Source organism: Salvelinus fontinalis, chromosome 4 (genome assembly GCF_029448725.1).
Source record: "Salvelinus fontinalis isolate EN_2023a chromosome 4, ASM2944872v1, whole genome shotgun sequence".
In the NCBI taxonomy this organism is placed as follows: domain Eukaryota; kingdom Metazoa; phylum Chordata; class Actinopteri; order Salmoniformes; family Salmonidae; genus Salvelinus; species Salvelinus fontinalis.
The window spans coordinates 59,298,097-59,324,689 of NC_074668.1; the positions used below are offsets into that span (position 1 = coordinate 59,298,097).

At 41.0% G+C, this 26,593-nt stretch overlaps 2 protein-coding genes and 1 long non-coding RNA gene across 3 annotated transcripts; 2 read left to right on the forward strand and 1 right to left on the reverse strand.

Moving 5' to 3' along the window:
- Positions 1–1,290: 1,290 nt before the first annotated feature.
- Positions 1,291–3,098, forward strand: fadd (Fas (tnfrsf6)-associated via death domain). Its single transcript, XM_055920700.1, has 2 exons — positions 1,291–1,641; positions 2,077–3,098. The coding sequence occupies exons 1-2, from the start codon at positions 1,344–1,346 to the stop codon at positions 2,364–2,366; spliced, it is 588 nt and encodes a 195-aa protein (XP_055776675.1). The 5' UTR covers positions 1,291–1,343; the 3' UTR covers positions 2,367–3,098.
- Positions 3,099–3,232: 134 nt separating this feature from the next.
- On the reverse strand, positions 3,233–26,593 carry LOC129852899 (low choriolytic enzyme-like). Its single transcript, XM_055918506.1, has 8 exons — positions 26,516–26,593; positions 16,323–16,329; positions 16,133–16,207; positions 15,895–16,041; positions 15,673–15,790; positions 11,044–11,222; positions 3,579–3,660; positions 3,233–3,404 (listed from the first exon to the last, which is right to left on the reverse strand). The coding sequence occupies exons 1-8, from the start codon at positions 26,591–26,593 to the stop codon at positions 3,233–3,235; spliced, it is 858 nt and encodes a 285-aa protein (XP_055774481.1).
- Positions 11,757–13,547, forward strand: LOC129854077 (uncharacterized). Its single transcript, XR_008759230.1, has 3 exons — positions 11,757–12,053; positions 12,762–12,845; positions 13,072–13,547. It is a non-coding gene; the product is annotated as an uncharacterized LOC129854077 (long non-coding RNA).

Sequence of the window (26,593 nt, forward strand, 5' to 3'; positions counted from 1 at the left end):
TTTGACAGCAGGGCTTATATTTACACTAGAGGTCTCTGTCAGCCTAAAGTTAACATTTTTGGATTCCAATAAAAGAATACAAGTTATGAGAAGTGTACAGTATATGTGTGTCATGTGTTCTTTATATAATTGATGTCTCATGTTAGCAATACAATGTTTTCACCCTGATCATGGAACAAAAGTGCCACTAGTGTTAATCAAAAGTGGAAACATTGGCAAGAGCTGTCATGTGTGTGTGTGTAGTGAGGAGGGGGTAAGCAGAGGGCCTATGGGGACGTGACTGAGGCCAGGAGAGAATGGGGTGAGGACGTGAGAAGGTATGTGGAGAGATATAGAGAGAATCCAGTTTTATTTGTATTTAAGGATATATACAGACGGTTCAAAGGATCCAGTGAGTGGAAGGGTGGGGTCTGGGGTATATATCCCCGATTTGAATGTTGGAGTATGTAAACGGTTAACTGATTGTGTCAGTGTATACGGCAGAGATGATGGTCATGATTGTAGGTTTGAGATGGGTGGAGGAGGTGAAACCACACAGTGGTGGTCTGCTCCGATTCGGCTGCAGTGTTGAGTAGTGTGAAGAAGGGCAAGTTGAATTGGGGAGACTTGTTGGTGGAGATGATGGTGCTGTTAATGGGATTGGAGAGAATGGGAGTGATGGCCATCTTTTGTTGTGTTCCCAGCCATGTGGGTGTGGAGGGTAATGAGAAGGCTGATGTGGTGGCTAAGAGTGCTGTTGAGGAGAGGGGGTAGATATTCAGGTCCCGCAGGGCCGCAGAGAAGTCAAGTCCTTGATCCGGGAAAAAGGGCTCGATCTTTGTCAAAGGGAGTGGGATGCTAGTAGTAGAGGGAGGCAATTTTATGGCATGCATTGGTCAGTAAAGGAAGAGGTGGGGAGTATGGGATGTAAGAGAGATGAAGTTGTGTGCAATAGACTACGGTTTGGGCACAGGTTTGAATGCCACGTTGTGGATGATAGGGAGACAAACGGGAATGTGTGATGAGTGTTTACCGGAGGAAACTGGGGAGCATGTGTTGGTAATTTTGTGAATTGTATGAAGTAGACAGGGAGAGGTTGTGTGACAGGGTTAGAGAGGCATGTTCGGGTGGTGTAGTGTGGGGAGACGAGAGGAGGGAAGTGGTGTCTAGGGGTCTATTTCACGTTCTTAGAGGAACGGGACTAATGAAGAGAATTTAATGTAGTTTGCACGTGCCTGGGCTCCCAATCCCGTACAGTAGGTGGCGATATATACACCTTGAAAGTTGAATGCGATCCGCCAACCCAATCCCAAAGAAGACGGGCTGTCGTGTGTGAGGAAGTTACTTGCTTCACTACTGCCAAGATGAGCTCATTTAACAACCTTTTGCTGAAGATTTCAGGTGAACTTGTTGGTGATCAATTGGAGAAAATGAAGTTCCTTTGTATTAAAGAAATAGGGAAAAATCGTCTCGAGAAGATGACCAATGGTTTACAACTTTTCACGGGTTTAATGGAAAGAAATAAACTTGGACCTGACAACACGGTATTTCTAGTTTCGCTTTTGAAAGACATTGGCCGCTTAGATCTTGCAGACAAAATTACCAACTGTGAAAGTCAATATGCTGGATCACCGAATGATCTTCCTAACGACGAGGAGCAAGGTAAATTAAGTGGTTATCCCCACTCCCGAATATTGATGGCAAAATGTTGACATAGCATAGGCCATTTTTTCTTGGGCTCTGACGCCTGTTTCAACAGTTAAAAGGGAGGTGTTGCTTAGTCATTCTACAGAGGGGAGTGCCCTATGTCTTGTTGAATGTAAGAATGTATCAGAGATCATGACTTCATGTTATTTCGGGAACCCTGTCACAATTGCTATGAAAGATATTAGGCTACATTGTCACTATCTTTCTGACATGATCTCCCGTACAGTAAATGTTTGCCAGTGTAAATAGGATATTTCCTCTGAGGGCAAATATGAAATGCAACTGTATTCCTCAGATAATGTATAGCCTACTGTATATAGTGCAGTGTGTTGGAAATATGACTTTTGTAGGGGACTTATTTACATTCCTTGGCATCTTCTCTCTTCCCAGTAAAACTTGACATTGCAACCAAAGTGATCACTGACAACCTTGGAAGGAGGTGGCGAGCATATGGCCGTAAACTTGGCCTGCCAGAGGCCAAACTGGACCACATCTCACAGAAACACCCTAATGACCTGGAGGAGCAAGTGGTGGAGCTTTTGAAGGAATGGCGAAAAATGCAGAAAGCTGAGGCCAAAACAGACACTATGATAAAGGCCCTTCGCTCCTGTGATCAGAACTACACTGCTGATCTGATACAGACAGAACTTGACAAACTTAAAGCCAATGGTGGACAGTGAAAGTGTGACAAACAATATTCATCTCTTCTCAGGCCTCTGTTATTTTGTTATTTACTCAATGGATTATTTATTCATTGTTTTCACAGTGATTTTGGTACTTTTATAAGATTCAGTAAATCACCACAATTTGTTGGCAATATTGGTATACCAGTATACTCATGGACCAGTATAATTTTATGCAGAGTAGCCCAGTACACTCTGGGTACATACATTCCTACTACGTACCTTAAGGGAATTTGGGAGAAACTTGATTGAACTATGGATATTATGAAATTGTATAGATAATGTGCATTCAAATTTGATATTGATGTATCCACTGTTGAGATTAGTAAAATTTTGTTGAAAGAAGTCTTTCCCTCAAGCTGGTAAAAATAATTGTCTACTTATTTAATACTTGTTTAGAATACTTAGCATTAGAATACTTAGATTGAGTAAAGCATGTTGTATGGACACATATTTGGAGAACTGTATTGAAAGGAAGGATCAATGCACATTAAGCTTTTGATTTCAGTTGATCATATTTTTATTGTGATTTTCAGTTTGCAGTGTTGATGTTTTGAGGCAAATTACATTCTAACAGGTCTACCACTAGAGGTCACTCTACTCCTTCAGCGGAATGATCTTGAGTCCATCGGAAGTGAGACCACAGGTGTCCAACTGTTTCTATTGGGGGGAAATTATAATTTTTGTTGATTATTTACTCATGCACATAAAGCTATGTCCATTGTAATATATCCTCCCACCATCAATCTCACAGTTATTAAGCTCTAGGTACATTAGAGCTATATTAGCTCTGGGGAAGAGGCATCCAGGAGGTTGTAACGAGGATGTATGAGCCATTCGAGCAGCCTCGGCCTATATTTTAATCATCCAAACCCAAGTACAGTAAGTTGTTCAGTGTGACAGTACTCACAGCAGCCATACAGCCTGTTCAGCCTGTCGATGTCGTTCTTGCTCATCTGAGTGGCCTCTCCAAAAGACACGTTGCTGTCGGGGAAGGGCACCATGGTGGGGCGGTTGTTCTTCGAGAAGGCGTACCTGTAACCACACCGAATCACAATACATGCCTATTCAACAATGTCACTGCTGAAGGTACAATATAGCTTGGCCTGAATGACAGCTCACAGGAATGGATGGTGTATTAGCACTTGCAATACAATAGGGGTCCACTCCAGACATATTTGTAATGATTATAAAGACCTCATAGCTGACCTGTGGTACTGCATGACAGAGTTGTAGTCATAGGAAGTTCCCTGGTTCAGGGTGGCGATCTTATCGAATGCGTACTTATACTCTGGAGAAACACAAGACAAAATGTTCACAGAGTTGATAGGCTGTGTTTCAATCTACTTCATGAGCAAAGTCAGTAAGGGGATTCGATTAAGATGGCCCTGGTGCCCGGGTGTAAAGTGATTGCGTTCATTTTTGAAAGGGGATGCCTCTACTCTGGCCAATGGCGAATTGGGCTCAAATCAAAAGTGAAGCGTGTTAAGCACGTGGAGTAATGTAGGATTCTGTGTTTTAACATGCGAAGGTGATTTTGCTTTTAGTAAAAACGTTTTGGGTTCTATTCAGTCCGTATTGCGGAAGTTCAGCATCATTTAAATGTAAAGGCAATATTCCTGTGTTATAGCGGAGACTGGATTCACAGTAAACGCTGCATATGTCGGCTCAATCAGAAATGATCATGACATTTCTATCACTCAATCTGTAATGCTTCAGCTATACAGACTGAATAGAGGCCAAGATCTGCCTTCCCAATGAAAACTAGTTTGACAATTCAAACATATATTTTATGGAAAAGAGATGTAGGCCTATGTTTCTGAACGATGCATCATGCTGCCGTATTGACAATAAGTCAAGAGGCGCAGATTATGGTTCGATTTCAGCAGGTCATGCCTCCCCACCGATTATCCATTATATTGACCAGATAGGCTACTCCATTGGCCACTCTTAACTCTAGCTAGGCTAGGGGTTTGAGGTTAGGGTTAAGGTTAAGGCTAAATTCAGGATTTAGTTAAAGGGTTAAGGTTAGGAAAAGGGTTAGCTAAAAGGGTTAAGGTTATGGGAAGTGGCAGCTAACATGCCAAGTAGTTGCAAATTAGCTAAATATAAGTAAGTAGTTGAAAAAGTGCTATTTTGCTAAAATTCTAAGGTTGTCCGTGAGGAGATTCAAACACGCAACTTTGGGTTGCTAGACGTTCGCCTTACACACCCAACCCATCCACCCGACCAATCACCCTCCTTTCGTTTTTGCATTAAGTACCTTCTGTCTTATGTAACCATACCAAACATAAATTATCATACTAATTTGAGTGTCCCTGATTTGCATTTACTATGTTAAGCCTAGTCCATGAGACCAGGCTGCCATTCTAGCCAATGAGAAGGCAGATACAAGTGTGACAACAGGGACAACTCTGATATAAAGTGTTTTTTCTCAAAGTTGCCAGGAAGTCATGTGTCCTACGTATATCATTACACTAATAACAACCTAAGCATTACACAACTTCTATTTGATCAAATAAGCCACGCATAGCAAATAAGAAATTACATTTTTTGTTAACCAAATTCGACGCTCTCTCATTGACCTCCATACAAGAAATCGCCACATGCAGGAGAAGACTCTTCTCTTCCTCTCTGGCCTCCCAGTCCGGCTTCACCCAGTAACGTGACTGGCCATAGCCTTGTGCAACCCGGGGTAGCTTAATTGAATCCCCTCATTTGTAGAAAAGGCCATTCCTTTCAGCCAATCAGCATGTCCGAATGGAAATTTGGACTCTGGCCTATCCCACTGTAGGTTGGTTGTTAGAGTAGTTATCTTGTCAGCAGATAAAGAGGAAAGTTGCAAAAAGGATCAAAGTTGTTGATGAAGATAAGTGGTCTAATAATCCCTCGTTTCTTGTTGGAGTTCGTTTCATGAGCATTGATGTGTTTTTGGGAGTTCCAGCCACCCTAGTCATAGACTGTTCTCTCTGCTACCGCACGGCAAGCAGTACAGAAGCGCCTAGTCTAGGTCCAAAAGGCTTCTGAACAGCTTCTACCCCCAAGCAATAAGACTGCTGAACAGCTAATCAAATGGCTACCTGGACTATTTGCATTGAATTGCACTGTTCATTATCTATTATCCATGCATAGTCACTTTACCCCTACCTACATGTACAGTACCAGTAAAAAGATTGGACACAACTATTCATTCAAGGGTTTTTCTTTATTTTTACTATTTTCTACATTGTAGAATAGACATTGACACTATGAAATAAAACATATGGAATCATGTAGTAACCAAAAAAAGTGTTAAACAAATCAAAATACGTGTTATATTTTAGATTCTTCAAAGTAGCCACTCTTTGCCTTGATGACAGCTTTGCACGCTCTTTGCATTAATCTCAACCAGCTTCATGATAAATGCATTTCCAACAGTCTTGAAGGAGTTCCTACATATAATGAGCACTTGTTGGGTGCTTTTCCTTCACTCTGCGGTCCAACTCATCCCAAACCATCACAATTGGGTTGAGGTCGGGTGATTGTGGAGGCCAGGTCATCTGATGCAGCACTCCATCACTCTCATTCTTGGTCAGCCTGGAGGTGTGTTGGGTCATTGTCCTGTTGAAATACAAATGATAGTCCCACTATGCGCAAATCAGATGGGATGGCGTATCGCTGCAGAATGCTGTGGTAGCCATGCTGGTTAAGTGTTCCTCAAATTCTAAATACATCACTGATAGTGTCACCAGCAAACCACACCCCACACCATCACACCACCTCCTCCATGTTTGATGGTGGGAACCACACATGCGGAGATCATCCGTTCACCTACTCTGCGTCTCACAAATACACAGCGGATGGAACCAAAAATCTCAAATTTGGACTCTTGGCCCAAGTAAGTCTTGGCCCAAGTAAGTCTCTTCTTCTTGTTGGTGTCCTTTAGTAGTGGTTTCTTTGCAGCAATTCGACCATGAAGGTCTGATTCAAGCAATCTCCTTTGAACAGTTGATGTTGAGATGTGTCTGTTACTTGAACCCTGTGAAGCATTTATTTGGGCTGTAATTTCTGAGGCTGGTAACTCTAATGAACTTCAAATCAAATCACAGTTTATTTGTCACGTGCGCCAAATACAACAGGTGTAGTAGACCTTACAATTAAATGCTTACTTACAGGCTCTAACCAATAGTGAAAAAAAGGTATTAGGTGAACAATAGGTAAGTAAAGAAATAAAAACAACAGTAAAAAGACAGTGAAAAACAGCTGCGGGGCTATATACAGTAGCGAGGCTGTAAAAGTAGCAAGGCTACATACAGACACCGGTTAGTCAGGCTGATTGAGGTAGTATGTACATGTAGATATGGTTAAAGTGACTATGCATATATGATGAACAGAGAGTAGCAGTAGCGTAAAGAGGGGTTGGCAGGTGGTGGGTGGCGGGACACAGTGCAGATAGCACGGTTAGCCAATGTGTGGGAGGACTGGTTGGTCAGGCCAATTGAGGTAGTATGTACATATGTACATGAATGTATAGTTAAACTGACTGTGCATATATGATAAACAGAGAGCAACAGCGTAAAAGAGGGGTTGGGGGAGGCACACAATGCAAATAGTCCGGCTAGCCATTTGATTACCTGTTCAGGAGTCTTATGGCTTGGGGGTAAAAACTGTTGAGAAGCCTTTTTTTCCTAGACCTGGCACTCTGGTACCGCTTCACATGCGGTAGTAGAGAGAACAGTCTATGACTGGGTTGGCTGGGGTATTTGACCATTTTTAGGGCCTTCCTCTGACACCGCCTGGTGTAGAGGTCCTGGATGGCAGGCAGCTTAGCCCCAGTGATGTACTCGGTCCTCCTTTTCCTGTAGTCTACAATCATCTCCTTAGTCTTGGTTACATTGAGGGATAGGTTGTTATTCTGGCACCACCTGGCCAGGTCTCTGACCTCCTCCCTATAGGCTGTCTCGTCGTTGTCGGTGATCAGGCTACACTGTTGTGTCGTCTGCAAACTTAATGATGGTGTTGGAGTCGTGCCTGGCCATGTAGTCGTGAGTGAACAGTGAGTACAGGAGGGGACTGAGCACGCACACATCAAACTTATCTATTGCAGTAGAGGTAACGTCCTTTCCTGTGGCGGTTCTCATGAGAGCTTGTTTCATCATAACGCTTGATGGTTTTTGCGTCTGCACTTGAAGAAACTTTCAAAGTTCTTGAAATTTTTGCGGATTGACTGACCTTCATGTCTTAATGTAATGGTGGATTGTCGTTTCTCTTTGCTAATTTGAGCTGTTCTTGCCATAATATGGACTTGGTCGTTTACCAAATAGGGCTATCTTCTGTATACCACCCCATGCCTTGTCACAACACAACTGATTGGCTCAAACGCATTAAGAAGGAAAGAAATTCCACAACTGAACTTTTAACAAGGCACACCTGTTAATTGAAATGCATTCCAGGTGACTACCTCATGAAGCTGGTTGAGAGATTTCCAAGTGTACAAAGCTGCCATCAACGCAAAGGGTGGCTAATTTGAAGAATCTAAAATCTAAAATATATTTTGATTTGTTTAACACTTTTTTAGTTACTAAATCATTTCATATGTGTTATTTCATAGTTTTGATGTCTTCACTTATATTCTACAATGTAGAAAATAATAAAATGAAGAAAAACCCTTGAATGAGTAGGTGTGTCCAAACTTTTGACTGGTTCTGTGATTGATTCCTCAACTCCTTGACTCCCATTTCAAGATTCTGCTAGGAATCGACTCTTAAGATTCAGTATTTTTGAAAGGGAGGCGACTGGTTAGTTGCAGTACTTCTGAGGGGTACACTATAGGCTGGTTGGTCACCAGGCAGACAGTTGGAACCGTTCACTAGGCCTATCTATCGGCAAGAAAAAGCTGTATCTCGCAATGGAATGCTGTATCTTGCAATTTCTTGGCTTGCAACATCTCGCAACTTCAGTAAAGCAGGGCCTATCATCAATGAATAGGCTAGGATATTCTACATGCAACAGAACGAAGACTGAACACATGCTCGCATCATTAGTGAAGAGAAAGAGCAGGTGAACCAGCGTGAGGGAGAGAGGAAAGGGGCAAGCAGAAAGAACCATGTGCATATGTCTTGGTAATCTGTATCTCGCAATGTCTTGTCTTGAATGCCTCGTAAATTCACCAAAGTACCCTTAAGTTCATGTCTTTCTGTACGGTTGAGATTGGGAACCAATCTGGGCTAGCTGAAGCCAAATTTCTAGGTGGCTAGTAGTATTACGGCGAAACAATAACAAAGAAAATAATTGAATACATTACTAGAGATATGACGTGGTGCACATATGTGACATGGGATGCAGTTTTTGGGGACCACTTTTGGCTCCTGAGTGCTACTTTCAGAACTGCACTCTTAGAAAAAAGGTTCCAAAAGGGTTCTTTGGCTATCCCCATAGGAGAACCCTTTTTGGTTCCAGGTAGAACCCTTTTTGTTCCCGGTAGAACTCTTTTGGGTTCCATGTAGAACCCTCTGTGGAAAGTGTTCTACGTGGAACTCAAAAGGATTCTGCCTGGAACTAAAAAAGGTTATTCAAAGGGTTCTCCTATGGGGACAGCCGAAGAACCCTTTTAGATTCTAGATTGCACCTTTTTTCCTAGGAGTCTACTGGCTAAAAACTATACAATAGTACCTTCATCAATTAGTGCATCGATGATGTCGTCCCCACAGTGACCGTACGTACCCCAACCAGAAGCCATGCATTACAGGCAACATTCACACTGAGCTAATGGGTAGACCTGCTGCTTTCAAGGAGCGGGACTCTAATACGGACGCTTATAGGAAATCCCGCTATGCCCTCCGACGAACCATCAAACAGGCAAAGCTTCAATACAGGACTAAGAGTGAATCCTACTACACCAGCTCTGACGCTCGTTGGATGTTGCAGGGCTTGCAAACTATTACGGACTACTAAGGGAAGCCCAGCCGCGAGATACCCAGTTGGGCCTACCAGTTGAGCTAAATGACTTCTATGCGCGCTTCGAGGCAAGCAACACTGAAGCATGCATGAGAGCACCAGCTGTTCCAGACGACTTTGTGATCACGCTCTCCGTAGCCGATATGAGTAAGAGCTTTAAACAGGTCAAAATACACACGGTTGCGGTGCCAGAGGGATTACCAGGACGTGTACTCGGAGCATGCGCTGACCAACTGGCAACTGTCTTCACTGACATTTTCTGTAATACCTACATGTTTCAAACAGATCACCATATTCCCTGTGCCCAAGAACACCAAGGTAACCTGCCTAAATGACTACTGACCCATATCACTCACATCTGTAGCCATGAAGTGCTTTGAAAGGCTTGTCATGGGAAAGGCCTGATCACAGACAGTGAAAGGCTGGTCATTTGAAAGACTTGATCACAGACAACGATGAGACAGCCTACAGGGAGAAGGTCAGAGACCTGGCAGTGTGGTGACAGGACAACAACTTCTCCCTCAACGTGATCAAGACAAAGGAGATTATCGTGGACTACAGGAAAAGCAGAGCCGAGCACCCCCCATTCTCATGGACGAGGGTGTAGTGGAGCAGGTCGAGAGCTTCAAGTTCACACCCCAAAAAATGTGACGAGGGCACGACCTACACCTATTCCCCCTCAGGAGATTGAAAATATTTGGCATGAATCCTCAGATTATCAAAAAGTTCTACAGCTGCACCATCGAGAGCATCCTGACTGGTTGCATCCCCGCATGGTATGGCAACTGCTCAGCATCTGACCGCAAGGGGCTACAGAGGGTAGTGCATATGGCACAGGGCATGACGGGGGCCAAGCTTCCTGCCATCCAGGACTTCTATACCAGGCAGTGTCAGAGAAAGGCCCTAAAAATTGTCAAAGACTCCAGCCACCCTAGTCATAGACTGTTCTCTCTGCTACCGCACGGCAAGCGGTACCGGAGCGCCAAGTCTATGTCCAAAAGGCTCCTTAACAGCTTCTACCTCCAAGCAATAAGACTGCTGAACAGGTAATCAAATGGCTACCGGGACTATTTGCATTGACCCACCCTTTTTTAATGCTGCTGCTATCCACTGTTTATTATCTACGCAAAGTCACTTTACCCCTACCTACATGTACATATTACCTCAATTACCTGGACTAACCTGTACCCCGGCACATTGACTCGGGACCGGTACCCTCGTTATTGTTCTTTTATTGTGTTGCATTTTTTTCTTCTGTTTTAATATTTTTTACTTTAGTTTATTTCGAAAAGGTTTTCTTCACTCTTATATTTCTGAAAACTTTGTTATTGGTTAAAGGATTGTAAGTATAGCATTTCACGGTAAGGTCTACACCTGTTGTATTTGATTGGGAAAGGCGGAGTCCATCAGAGGGACTAGGAGTGGTATGATGGGCTCAGAAGCCAACCACTTAGACGGCTTCAGCAGCTACCTGTTTACTAAACAGAAATGAACAACAACTGTAATATCATCTATAGGCCTCAAATTTGGGGTCCATAGATTACACTAATGTTACAGCTGGATTACACTAATGTTACAGCAGGCTTACTGACAAGTCAAATGCAACCCCAAAGAAGTCACTCCTTGAAAAACCCAGTGTGTATTGTTAGAATTATCAGTGAGATAGAGGCACTCCATTTCTTATCATTAGAAATGAATGTCAGTGAAAGGGATACAGAATAAAGGCATGGTATCAAACCATCAATGATGTTCTCCCAGGCGACACGGATGTGGTTGTCACGGTCGCTGCGGGTCTGCTCGTGGTTAAAGCCCAGGGCGTGGAGGAGCTCATGCTGGACGGTGCTGTGGTACAGGCAGCCCTGACGGGCCAGAGACACAGTCTGGGCATTACCCCGACGGCCAACATAAGAGTAGCACCTGGGAAGAAGAGCAGAGGAGGGTCAAGGTGTCCCAATCCAATGCCAGAAATAGGGCCTTCCCTAATCATCTAGTTTATTGTAAAGGTTTTAGGAAACCTCAGGGTAATGGGTTCATAAGCGATGAATGGTGGTGGGAATCACCTGACAGTGCAGGTTTGCAAAAACAACTATTGTATGGATTATGATCTTCAAAGGGAAATTCAATGAACTATGTGTTGATGTGACATTATAATTGTTTAAGGATGTTATTGAAATTCTAGAGCTGAGGATATAAGGCAGCGGAGGATCGAGGCAGACCATTAAATCCAATGCCAGAAAATATCCAAATTATGTATGTAGTCAGTTCAGTAATGCTGCGTTCGTTATCAAGTGGGAGGTTGGAATTTACCAGTTGTGAAGTCATGAATACACCAGTTCGATGCATTTACAGGCTTTGAACTCGTTGAGAAACCCTGATTGGCTAATGGCCAACAACTTGTGCATACCATCAACTAAAAGTGCAGATATCATGCTTGTAAACCATAGGCGGAAATCCCAGGGGGGACGGGGGGGACACGACCCCCCCATCCTGGGGAAAATATGATTTGTCCCCCCCAATATATCACTGTAAACATAACTATGTAATTTCAATAATATTAATAATACGCAATGAAAGCACTTGTACTGATTATAGACACTTAATAGCGCGTTTTTAAATTTCACAAGATTGCGACCCCCCCGCCCTTTGCCTCACAATGGTTTGATCCACTGCCAGTTCTTTAGCTGGCAAGGTAATAGAGGGCTCGTATCTACTGTCCGAAAGGCACTCAATGTACGTAACTGACGTGAGGTAATCCAGTCAATCGCGCTTTAGCAATGTATATATTTTTTTCATGTTGCAGGGTTCACACACTAGCTGAATTTGCAGAGCTAGCGCGCAAACTAAAGCAAACATTAACTATCAAGCTAGCTAGTACCTATTCCATTTATGTGGCGTCGTCAAAGATGGAATATTTGCTATCGTCAGTTTATTCCAAGATTAGCATGCAGCTGTAGTGCTTCAAAGTCCGTGTGATAAGGTTAGCGATAAACTGAAGTCCAAACTGAACAAAACTACACTCTCTTATACCATTGTCTTAAATATATTTAATGGTCTCGTTGCAAAAGCTAAATTGTCGCTAGTGAATTTTTTATTTTTTTCACCTTTAACCAGGTAGCAAAGATTATAGCAAACACCACAGAAACGGAATTGGTGCTCGCTAGCTTTGCAAATTCAGCTATTGTTGGAAGCCTGCCAATATGAAACAAACTATGTAAAAATTTCAAAACGTTGCAGCATGTGTTGTGTAAATGTGTGTGTGCAGCTAGACCGGTCAGCCAGCCAGCCAGGTAGAAAAATGTCAGAAAAAAGTAAAAAGACGGACATCAGAGTATTTTTCAGAACACCAAAACGCAAAGTAAGAACTCTAGTAGCCTAATATCTCAAAGACCAGTTGATAAAATGTTCATAAGAAAGAAGTGAAATGCTAATGGAAATATTTCACAATGATGTCATTAGGCAGAGCAGGCAACAGATGGCACACAGACAGCAGAGCTGGGGACAGATATGCAGGGACAGACTGGCAGAGACAGGGAGTCTCAGGTAAGTTTGTTGAGTCTTTGTTTGGCAACATTATGAAAGGTTCTCAATTTTTTTGATTTGTAAAATAGGGACATAATTGGAAAATGCCATGAATACCCCCACTCTCAATTTAAACTGGTGACTGAACCAAGATTTGTTTAAGGCAATGGTATTGCTGTTGTGATTAATTGTGTAGTTTTGGGTACCGGTAGTTAGGAGTACAGCAAACACCTTATTTCTTTTCTAGGAGACAGACTGTGAGTCAGTGAGGGTGGTGAAAGGGAAAGAGCCAAGGAGAGAGACTTGAGGACAGTGTCACAGCCACGGCAGGACCAGGTGTCACCCTTGTTGCCAGCAGCACCAGTATAGGGGACAGTGGCACAGCATCGTCCAGTTACCTCAGTGATGACACAAAACCATATCAGCCACACCCACAATTTATAGAACCGCAAACGTTTCAAGAGAGAGGAACACTGCACTGATAAGGAACATTGCTATAACTATTATTATTAGTAGTATTATAATGATTTAAACAAGTTGGGACAACCCTTCAGTTAACTACTGTACCTAACAATTATCCAGTAGTAGTGATTATGGTCCCTCAATATACATTTAACATATTACAACATAGTCTATGTGTTACAGCACTACTTTTGGTGTCCCCCTCAGGAATTGCTCCTGAGAAAATTTCATGTAATTGTCCCCTCCAAGGTTGATATCAGATTTTCGCCCCTGTTGTAAACTAATTATAGTGTTCAAAACCCATATTAATCGATTGCTTTTTATAAATAACCTTTTGTCGTCTCCACTTCCCACTTGGTTACGAACGCAGCATAACGTTCAGAAAACTTCAGGCTAATGAAAGATAAAGGTAAATCATGAAGGATAAAGGAAACGGGCATGTTTGCAAAAACAATTATTGTATGGATGATCCTCAAAGGGAAATTCAATGAATAATGTGTTGATGTAATATTCTAAGTGTACCGACCTCTACCGACCACCAAACCCGGATCCGGGATCCCCCCCAGCATATTTGCTGACTAGCATAGCCTAGCCTAAAGTTACAGGGATATCATAAAAAAAATTGTTCATGAAATCAAAAGTCCAAGACACCAAATGAAAGATACAGATCTTGTGATTCAAGCCGTCATCTCTGATTTGTAAAATGTTTTACAGGGAAGACAAAATATGTAAATCTATTAGCTAACCACTGTTAGCAAAAGACAACAATTTTTTTACTCCACCATTTTCTTACTGCATCAGTAGCTATCACCAATTCGGCTAAACTAAGATATTGATAGCCACTAACAAAGAAAAAACCTCATCAGATGACAGTCTGATAACATATTTATTGTATAGGATAGGTTTTGTTAGAAAAATGTGCATATTTCAGGTATAAATCATAGTTTGCTATTGCAGCCACCATCACAAATCTCACCAAAGCGACTAGAATTACTACAGAAAGCAACTTGTATTACCAATTTACTCATCATAAAACATTTCTTAAAAATACACAGCACATAGCAATGGAAAGACACAGATCTAGTGAATTCAGACAACATTTCAGATTTTCTAAGTGTTTTACGGCGAAAACACAATAAATCGTTATATTAGCATACCACATATGCAAACGTTACCCCAGCATGAATTCAAGCCAAAGAGAGCGATAACGTAATCATCGCCAAAATATATTAATTTTTTCACAAACCTTCTCAGAATTCTTCCGATGACACTCCTGTAACATCATATTACAACATACATATATTGTTTGTTCGAAAATGTGCATATTTAGCCATAAAAAAACGTGGTTATACGATGAAAATAGTAGCAAATCAAGCCTCAAAATGTCTGACGTCATCTTTCAGAGTGATCTAGTTTAATTGAAAGCTAATCATATACTTGACAAAAAAATACAGGGTTGACAGGAATCGAAAGACAAATTAGTTCTTAATGCAATCGCTGATTTACATTTTTTAAATTATCCTTACTTTTCAATACAGGTTGCGCCAAGCGAAGCTATAGAAAACAAAATGGCGCCATAAGCGTTTAAAATTTTTCGACAGAAACACGATTTATCATCATAAATTGTTCTTACTGTGAGCTGTTCTTCCATCAGAATCTTGGGCAAAGAATCCTTTCTTGGGTCTAATCGTCTTTTGGTCGAAAGATGTCCTCTTGTCCGTTGAAATGCCCACTAACGTTCGACCGGGACCCCGAAACGTGCCCGGCGCTTCAAAGTGCAACACAAAGCAATGCCTCAAAATCGCACTAAACGGATATAAATTGCTATAAAACGGTTTAAATTAACTACCTTATGATGTTTTTAACACCTCTAACGAGTAAAAACATGACCAGAGAAATATTACTGGCTAAACTAAAGCTTGGAAGGAGGCGAGTCCGATGTCCTTCGCGCGCAAGGCGCAGGCAGCAAAGGGAAGCTACTTCCGGTATTTGCTGTTTTATGCAGCCCCTGATTGCGCAATCGACTCCATTCAAAGCGTCATCACGCACTGACATCCAGGGGAAGACGTAAGACGTGTCTGTTTCTCCATAGCATTTACACGGACCTTCAAACTGAATCCAGATCAGTGGCCAAAATGTTTGAAATCTGACTCCCTATCATGAAAAGTGCTGTAGATTGAGTTCTGTTTCACTCAGAGACAAAATTCCAACGGCTATAGAAGCTAGAGACTGTTTTCTATCCAATAATAATAATAATATGCATATTGTACGAGCAAGAATTGAGTAGGAAGCCGTTTAATCTGTAGTGCAAATTATGCTAATGCGAAACAGCACCCCCTATATTCGCAAGAGGTTGTTTAACGATGTTATTTAAATTCAGGATCACCCGCTGCGATTCTCAATGCTGAGATAGTCCCTCTCGTTCTGGCGCTGGAAGAAGCGGATGCAGGTGGTTTCGGCGAAGGAGTCAAGACCACGCTGGATGATGGCTACTTCGCGAGATGCTGTTGTAGAGATCAAATTAAGAACAAGAGATAGTAAAATGATTGTATCGCTTGTACAATATCTCAACATATGAAATGAAATGTACATGTAAGTGAACACTTACAGAAGTGGTTGGCAATGACGTAGGGCACCCAGATGTTTCCGTCACTGTACTTTTGCCACATACACCCGCGGGCGGTGCAGGGGTCAGCGTTCTTCTCCGAGGGCATGGCAATGTCTCCCATCAGAGTAGGCTCATCGGCTTCGGGGGCTTGAGAATAAAACACGTAGAACAGGTTACTCTGAGGGCTAGTCAAAAAATGCTCTTTAATCCTTGAGCATTGAACATAGTGCCAACTTACTGAGATCCCTGTTGGCTCTGGCCAGCAGCTCACCAACAGAGAGCTCAGCAGAAGTGTCTTCCTCAGCAACATTCTCTGTAAAAAGGACATCGGATCCATAAAGTCTGCTAAATCATGACATGACATTGTTAATATTTTTCATATGGTTGAAAATGTGTGATAGTGCCAAAATAGTTTTTATTCTTCTCACCTTTAGACTTCGGGGAACAACATGAAATAAGACAGACAATGACAAAGTAGAATACAAATGAAATGAATGTAAAGTGTACAAACTCATAAAGAACACATTACATGAATATATTTATTGTGTGAAGTTTTTTTAAGGTCACAGCAGGGATGGACAAAAATGACAAAATACAATTACAAAATAAGACCAACAAAATAAATTACAACTTACGTTTTCATTATTTTAGCAAGTAGCCCCGTTAACAACAACATTCTCAGTAATTGTTACAGAAATGTTTTACTTGCTATGACTGTGATTGTCTTCTTTATCTACCTAGTTGAATCCACTACCTGTAAGTCGCTCTGCATAAGAGTGTCTGCTAAATGATTCAAATGTAAATGTACAAATGAACAACTGAAAAGCAGACCGTTTTTGTATTGGCCTTGTTTCAGGGCAAAGCTCATCAGAATAATACTAGGTATGCTTTGCAAGTGTTCATTTCTACATCAACATTAACATTTTGGTAATATAACAGACATCCCACAATATAGTGCCATCCAAGCAAACCAAAACTGGTTCTGTGCAAGTTCTCATAACACAAAAACTGTCCAGTTGTGCTGGTAATTATAGAATGTTTGTATAAATCACTCAACTGATGTTGCAAGAACGTTCCTAGAACGCTGTGTAAAGGTTCCCAGAATGTTTTATTAGGTTGTGGGTACAGTCTGGTGAGAAGATTTATGGAACATCACATAAGATATGTTCCTTTCCAGTTGTGCTGACATTCAGATCATGTTCATGTCAGGGTGCACAAAACATTCCTTTGATGTTGCAAGCATGTTAACAGAACAGCATTTCTGAGTTCTTTAAAGGTTGCCTGAACATTTAATTTGGTTGTGGGAACAGTGTGGGTACATTACAAAATATACTCAGTTGTGATGATATTCATGCAATGTTTAAGTTAGATTGCACAAGACACTCCTATAAGGTTGTAAGAATGTTGACAGAGCACCTGGTCCTTGTTCTTTAAATGTTCTTAGAACATTTAATTAAGTTATGGGAGTTGTCTGGGATGTTGAAAGAATATTCCGACTTTACGCATTCCGACCAGCAAAATAAAGTTAGGAAACCGTTTGAAACCCAAAAATGTAACGGTTTATATAATTCCTTTCTGTTCCTTTTTAAACCTCTGAAGTATATATAGTTTTACATTTAGCTCAACATTACATTTCTTCACCAATCAATGCGGATAGAGCAGCTTGCTGGAGCGGGCAAGCTATAGTTGTTTACATGCATTGGACAGACAAGTGTAGGGTGTGAGATGCGGCTGCGATTTTGCAGGTTGGGAGAGAGCAAGAGAGGGTGGGGGAGGTGGGAAACATAGATAGTATCCTTAACTAACATTAAAAAAGTAAATCCATTATTTTCCTAATTAAATATCTCTCTCCCTAATTTCTGAATCACACTTGTAATGTCAGTAGGCTACAGTAGCCTATGCTTCAGAGGGGGAGGGGAAGGTAGCCTACACACACACCTACTGGCAAAGATTTTCAGCTGGTTGGCAGACAACGGAATACATTTATGAGTGACAAGAGTAAGGGCTTTGCATGGGAGCTGTGTTGTGTTTTTTTGTGGGACTGGGAAAAAATGCAAGAAACGTAAAATAACGCTATTAACTGTTTTCCATGCTTTTAAAATAATGGTTTTGTTCCAGAACAGTATACAGTTGTGGCCAAAAGTTTTGAGAATGACACAAATATTAATTTTCACAAAGGCTGCTGCCTCAGTTTGTATGATGGCAATTTGCATATACTCCAGTATGTTATGAAGAGTGATCAGATGAATTGCAATTCATTGCAAAGTCCCTCTTTGCCATGCAAATTAACTAAATCCCCCAAAAACATTTCCACTGCATTTCAGCCCTGCCACGAAAGGACCAGCTGACATCATGTCAGTGATTCTCTCATTAACACAGGTTTGAGTGTTGACGAGGACAAGGCTGGAGATCAATTGAGTTCGAATAACAGACTGGAAGCTTCAAAAGGAAGGTGGTGCTTGGAATCATTGTTCTTCCTCTGTCAACCATGGTTACCTGCAAGGAAACACATGCCGTCATCATTGCTTTGCACAAAAAGGGCTTCACAGGCAAGGATATTGCTGCCAGTAAGAGTGCACCTAAATCAACCATTTATTGTATCATCAAGAACTTCAAGGAGAGCAGTTCAATTGTCGAGAAGAAGGCTTAATGGTGCCTAAGAAAGTCCAGCAAGCGCCAGGACCGTCTCCTAAAGTTGATTCAGCTGCGGGATCGGGGCACCACCAGTCCAGAGCTTGCTCAGGAATGGCAGCAGGCAGGTGTGAGTGCATCTGCACGCACAGTGAAGCGAAGACTTTTGGAGGATGGCCTGGTGTCAAGAAGGGCAGCAAAGAAGCCACTTCTCTCCAGGAAAAACATCAGGGACAGACTGATATTCTGCAAAAGGTACAGGGATTGGAGTGCTGAAGACTGGGGTAAAGTCATTTTCTCTGATGAATCCCCTTTCCGATTGTTTGGGGCATCCGGAAAAAAGTTTGTTCGGAGAAGACAACGTGAGCGCTACCATCAGTCCTGTGTCATGCCAACAGTAAAGCATCCTGAGACCATTCATGTGTGGGGTTGCTTCTCAGCCAAGGGAGTGGGCTCACTCACAATTTGGCCTAAGAACACAGCCATGAATAAAGAATGGTACCAACACATCCTCTGAGAGCAACTTCTCCCAACCATCCAGGAACAGTTTGGTGACGAACAATGCCTTTTCCAGCAGGATGGAGCACCTTGCCATAAGGCAAAAGTGACAACTAAGTGGCTCGGGGAACAAAACATCGATATTTTGGGTCCATGGCCAGGAAACTCCCCAGACCTTAATCCCATTGAGAACTTGTGGTCAATCCTCAAGAGGCGGGTGGACAAACAAAACCCCACAAATTCTGACAAACTCCAAGCATTGATTATGCAAGAATGGGTTGCCATCAGTCAGGATGTGGCCCAGAAGTTAATTGACAGCATGCCAGGGCGGATTGCAGAGGTCTTGGTCTTGAAAAAGGTCTTGAAAAAGAACGGTCAACACTGCAAATATTGACTCTTTGCATCAACTTCATGTAATTGTCAATAAAAGCCTTTGACACTTATGAAATGCTTGTAATTATAATTCAATATTCCATAGTAACAAAAATATCTAAAGACACTGAAGCAGCAAACTGTGGAAATTAATATTTGTGTCATTCTCAAAACGTTTGGTCACGACTGTAGATCACTTGCATTCCAGGTTGTGATTCTGTTCCTCTGAAAATGTCTTTCTGTTACGGTTTTCTGTTCTGTTCCCTGAACCGGTTCCAACCCCTGGATAGAAGGTTAGTGTACATAGAATTATAATAGGGAGAATAGTGTACAATAGAAGGCTACACCCTTGTCTATCGCCTACACTAACCATGGAACTGTGTGATGACAAGGGCAAGTATTGCACCATGCGTAGGGTTCAAACTGTTACGGCTTGGTCTGCGCTCTGCTCGAAAATGATTTAATTAGACAACATGCCTTTATTATATTATCAACTGTTACTAATGGTCCTCAGCAAGGAAGCAAATCAAGTTAAACCAAACAATGAAATTAAATTGAATGATAATGTAGGCAATACAACTGAAGGGAACTAACAGTAAATTGGCAGTTGAATATGCGTGGTTAGGCCTACGGAGAGTCAATATTGACAGTGGCTAATATTTATTATGATAGAAATATGAAACAGAGGAACTCAGGGTAGCCTATAAATAAGACATTCGAGAGTGCCCATCCCTACAAGTTAAAAGGTAATTCAATAAAAATGATGCATAATGGCACAGCATTTAAAAAAAATGTACTGTGGGAAAGTTGATATGTTGTTATGCATCAGTTCTACATTTCTCTGGTAGAACCGGGAAGTTACGATTTCTTCTGTATACTGCTGCTCATAGTGTACCACAAAATCTAGCATTCATAGTGAATGCAGATACCACCTGCTAGATAGATGGGGCGTGCCCACAAACTTGGATAACTGTTTACTTCAAACGACCAACACAATAATCTCAGAACTTCTCTAGGCAATATATATTTTTTCAAATGTTTATTTTTCACGAACGTTTGTCATCATGCCCGTGTGGTGTTCTGTGTCTGGCAGTGCTAATTACCAGAGGTGTGGACTCGAGTCACATGACTTGGACTCGAGTCAGACTCAAGTCACAAATATGATGACTTACAACTCGACTTTGACTTTAACACCAATGACTCGTGACTTAACTTGGACTTGAGCCGTTTGAATCGACCTGACTTGATACACTCCCCAAGGTCAAATATTAAAAATGATGCTATTTTAAAAAGTATGCAGTGCATCAACTCTTCATTCAACGGATTACAGTTTGAATCGGACAGCAGCCAATCAAATTGTGCCACCTGACAAAAAGTTGTGTGTGGCAGTGCAGAGGAACGTCGGCGGGTGAATTCAAATGGAGCCCTTGGAAAGATGATACCCCAAATTATTATTTTTGGATATAAAGACGACGCTGTATCAACAAAAAACGGATTGCACCTTGCAAAACATGCTGGAAGAAAATTACAGACGGAGGCGCAACAATTTCCAACTTTGTTCGACATTTGAAGCTGCACAAAGAACGGTAAGTTGTGGCTAACATAGCTGATAGCTATATAATTTATAACTTTACTAGTGTAGCATGTAGGCTAACGTAACGTTAAATCAATGAGCCTCCACACAGTCAGCCAGTGCGGGAACGTGATCATTGCACCCAAGATTGAGCTACAACTGGCTGATGTTACTGCTGTTCCTAAAACCATTTATTTGGAAAGTAATAAATATATAGATATTTTTAAAAGCATTCATGTAATATACTAACTATTACTCTTGTTAAAAATATGAAATGGTATTACATTTGGTGAGGAGCACATTATAACTTGTTTAGGACTCGAAATCTCAAAGTTTAGGAGTTGAGACTTGACTTGATACTTGACGATCTTGACTTGAAACTTGACTTGGGACTTGACTTGGGACTTGAGTGCTAAGACTTGAGACTTACTTGTGACTTGTAAAACAATGACTTGGTCCCACCTCTGCTAATTACAAAGAAGTGCGTTCTACCTACCAAATATTTACCCCATCCCCGATGCTGCCAGTGGCTTGCTCCTGACCACCAATCCGAACGCATCTCTCGGCATGTCCAGCCCAGCCATTATCTCAGCCAATCATGACTGGCGGGAAGGTTCCAGTCTTTTTCCGTAGCTAAACCAACTAGTCTCGTAATTTAACAATTTTATTCTTATTCACATATGGCATATAAGTTAGTGGTAAAGGCACATCAAAGTTACCTGCTCCAGAAGGCATTTCTGCCAAAAAACACATTTTGATTAAAAAAAGTTCAAATGCCTCTCCTGTGAAGTAGTGACGCGCGACATACACATAGTTTCCTGAAACGGGTCACATATTGCCATGGCTATATACTGAAAAATAAGATGTAAGAGACCTTCCCTGGTTGTGCAGAGGCTGAAAGACCTGGCTTGGGAAAGAAACGCCACATGTGCAGATTGTCAACATATGAAGTGCAAAAAATATGATTGTGTTTATATGATGTAAAAAAAATATATTTAGGCAAGTCAGTTGAGACAAAGTCTTATTTACAATGACAGCCTACCCCGGACGACACACATATTATACTGTTCAAATGTCCTATAAATTAAATAAGCTGCAGATTGTCAACATGTGAGAAATAAAAAAGAAACTTAATGGGGAGGTATTCCACAGTGGTGGAAAAAGTACCCAGTTTTCATACTTGAGTAAAAGTAAAGATACAAATAAATGACAAGTAAAAGTAAAAGTCACCCAGTAAAATATTACTTGAGTAAAAGTCTAAAAGTATTTGGTTTTAAATGTACCAAAAGTAAAAGTATAAATAATTTAAGCAAACCAGATGACACGATTTTCAAGTTTTTAAATTTACGGATAGCCAGGGGCACAGTTCAACACTCAGACATAATTTACAAACGAAGCATTTGTGTTCAATGAGTCTGTCAGATCAGAGACAGTAGGGATGACCATGGGTGTTTTCTTGGTAAGTGTGTGAATTAGACAATTTTCCTGTCCTGCTACGCATTCAAAAAGTACTTTTGGGTGTCAGGGAAAATGTAAGGAGTAAAAAGTACGTTATTTTATTTTTGGAATGTATTGGAGTAAATGTAAAAGTTGTCAAAAATAGAAATAGTAAAGTAATGTTCAGATGCCCCAAAAAAACGACTTAATAAGTAGTACTTTAAAGTATTTTTACTTAAGTACTTTACACCACTGGTATTCCAACATGCTTTAAGGAGCTACAAATTTGAATGCTGAGAATGCTGTGGTAAATATAACATTTTCTAAATGTTCTTGAAATGTTCTGAGGACATCCGAGACAAAGTAAAATGTATATTGCGTGAACATCAATAGAATATTATGTGAAACCTACAACAAATATGCTTTGAACATCATAAAAACTGCATGACTTATTTGAAAATCGTGGAACATTGTGGTAATGTTTGTGCAACCTGCGTGAATATCACAATAATATTTTAGCAACATCCCAGACAAGTCCCATAACTTAATTAAATATTCTGCAAACCTTTAAATAACTTAGACCAAGTGTTCTGTCAACATTTTTACAACATTAGCGTAATATCCTGTGCAACCGCACTTTAACATTGTGTGAATGTCATCACAACTGAGCATATTTTGTGTTTTGGGAACCTATCTCTTGTCATAGCTACACATTTCTTGTTCTGGGAACGTTCTTGTAACATCAGGTGAATGTTTTTTTGCACCCTTTTTGTAAATGTAACATTTATTTAACCAGGAAAAGCCCATTGAGAGCCAGAGTCTCTTTTTCAAGGGAGACCTGGCCAAGAAGGCAGCAACAATCAATACATTGCATAATTAAAACATACAACAATACAATACAATACAACATGATCCAGCCTAAAAAAAGCATTTTACACTTCTCCGTAACACAGTCTCCCTAAAATAAACATTGTATAATCATCCGCACAACTGAACAGTTTTTGTGTTTTGGGTACATATCTTATGTGATGTTCCCATAATGTTCCCACCAGACTGTTCCCACAACCTAAAGCTATATTCTGGGAACCTTTAAAGAACAGACCAAATGTGTTCTGGGAACATTCTTGTAAAATCAGGTAAATGTTTTTTGCACTAAAATATACATGGTAAAATGATTCGCACAACTGGACACGTTTTAATGTTTTGGAGACATATTTTTTGTGATGTCCCCACAATGTCCTCACCAGACTGTCACCACAACCTAATGAAACGTTCTGGGAACCATTAAAGAACATACAAAATGTGTTCTTAGAACATTCTTCTAACATCAGGTGAATGTTTTGTACAACCACTGTATCATCATCAGCATGACTGTACAGTTTTTGTGTTATTTGCCGTGGTCTAACAAATGTTCTGGGAACTTTTACAGAACCACATTTTGTTTGCTGGGAAAACCTTACTGGAACATAGTGTTATTACATTACCTGGAAACCTAATGAGAAATTTGGGGGAATGTTTTGTCTTTGATGTTACAGATGTTATTCACAATGTTTTAGTGAATGTTAGAGCATTCCAAGGACATTTTATTTCAAACATTAAAATGTATATTTTTAATTATCAAAAGCATTCTTTTAATGTTTTTGGGATGTTATCATGCTAATGTTAGATAAAACCCTAACTAGAATTGAATAGGAATCTTAGCTAATGTTCTGTGAATATTCCCGGTTTGCGGGGATCAGACTTCTGATACCAACGCAGGCTGAAAGGAGCCACTAAATTGTGAACCACTATAAAAACAATTATTATAGAAAAGTATTTTGTCTTTTTTTAAATAAAAATGACAGCTCTTGAAAGTATTTTGTCATAAAATTCATTGGATTGTAGTTCAGGTAAAATAAATATACAGTGCCTTCGGAAAGTATTCAGACCCCTTGACTTTTTCCACATTTTGTTACGTTACAGCCATATTCTAAAATGGATGAAATCGTTTTTTTTACTCATCAATCTACACACAATACCCCATAACGACAAAGGAAAAACATGTACTTTTTGCTAATAAAAAAATGTATAAACTGAGTTTACATAAGTATTCAGACCCTTTACTCAGTACTTTGTTGAAGTGCCTTTGGCAGCTATTACAGCCCACAAGTCTTGTTGGGTATGACACTACAAGCTTGGCACACCTGTATTTGGGGAGTTTCTCCCATTCTTCTCTGCAGATCCTCTCAAGCTCAGGTTTTCAGGTCTCTCCAGAGATGTTCGATCGGGTTCAAGTTCAGACTCTGGCTTGGCCACTCAAGGACATTCAGAGACTTGTCCCAAAGCCACTCCTGCATTGTCCTGACTGTGTGCTTAGGGTCGTTGTCCTGTTGGAAGGTGAACATTCGCCGCCTTCTGAGGTCCTAAGCGCTCTGGAGCATGTTTTCATCAAGGATCTCTCTGTACTTTACTACGTTCATCTTTGCCTCGATCCTGACAAGTCTCCCAGTCCTTGCCGCTGAAAAACATCCCCACAGCTTGATGCTGCCTCCACCATGCTTCGCCGTAGGGATGGTGCCAGGTTTCCTCCAGATGTGACGCTTGGCATTAAAGCCAAAGGGTTCAATCTTGGTTTCATCAGACAGGAGAATCTTGTTTCTCATGGTCTGAGAGTTTTTAGGTGCCTTTTGGCAAACTCCAAGTTGGCTGTCAGGTGCCTTTTACTGAGGAGTGGCTTGCGTCTTGCCACTCTACCATAAAGGCCTGAGACTTACATTTCCCTCACTAACTTTAAACATCAGCTATCTGAGCAGCTAACCGATTGCTGCAGCTGTACATAGTCCATCTGTAAATAGCCCACCCAATCTACCTACCTCATCCCCATATTGTTTTTATTTACTTTTCTGCTCTTTTGCACACCAAAATCACTACTTGCACATCATCGTCTGCTCATCTATCACTCCAGTGTTAATCTGCTAAATTGTAATTACCTCGCTACTATGGCCTATTTATTGCCTTACCTCCTCACGCCATTTGCACACACTGTATATAGACTTTCTTTTTTTTCTATTGTGTTATTGACTGTACGCTTGTTTATTCCATGTGTAACTCTCTGTTGTTTGTGTCGCACTGCTTTGCTTTATCTTGGCCAGGTCGCAGTTGTAAATGAGAACTTGTTCTCAACTAGCTTACCTGGTTAAATAAAGGAGAAATAAAAAGACAAAATAAAAAATTGGTGGAGTGCTGCAGAGATGCTTGTCCTTCTGGAAGGTTCTCCCATCTTCACAGAGAAACTCTAAAGCTCTGTCAGAGTGACCATCAGGTTCTTGGTCACCTCCCTGATCAAGTCCCTTCTTCCCTTATTGCTCAGGTTGGCCGAGCGTGGCCAACTCTAGGAAGAATCTTGGTGGTTCCAAACCTCTTCCATTTAAGAATGATGGAGACCACTGTGTTCTTAGGGACCTTCAATGCTGCGGAAAGTTTTTGGTACCCTTCCCCAGATCTGTGCCTCGACACAATCGTGTCTTGGAGCTCTACGGACAATTCCTTCGACCTCATGGATTGGTTTTTGCTCTGACATGCACTGTCAATTTTGGGACCTTAGACAGGTGTGTGCCTTTCCAAATCATGTCCAATCAATTGAATTTACCACAGGTGGACTCCAATCAAGTTGTAGAAACATCTCAAGGATGATCAATGGAAACAGAATGCAGCTGAGCTCAATTTCGAGTCTCATAGCAAAGGGTCTGAATACTTATGTAAATAAGGTATTTCTGTTTTTTATTTTGAATACATTTCCCAAAATTTCAAAAAACCTGTTTTCGCTTTGTCATTATGTGGTATTGTGTGTAGATTGCTAATTATTTGATCAATTTTAGAATAAGGCTGTAACGTAATAAAATGTGAAAAAAGTAATAGGGTCTGAATACTTTCCGAAGGCACTGTATATTACAAAATACTCAAAGGTAATGGAAATACTGTACGTATTTCAAATACATTTAAAAGAAATACTGCCATTCTCTGGGTCCCAGTAGGTCCCAGTGTTACTTTGGATATGCATTGACTGTTCGATAGATGTTAGCAAAGCAGTCAATGTTTTGGCATGGTAGCTTCGTATCCTGTGTCACTCACCTCAGTCAGTTCCTTAGCCCAAGCAGAGGACACCAGTATTAGGGCCAGGAGACCCACAGTGAACTTGAACACAAACAT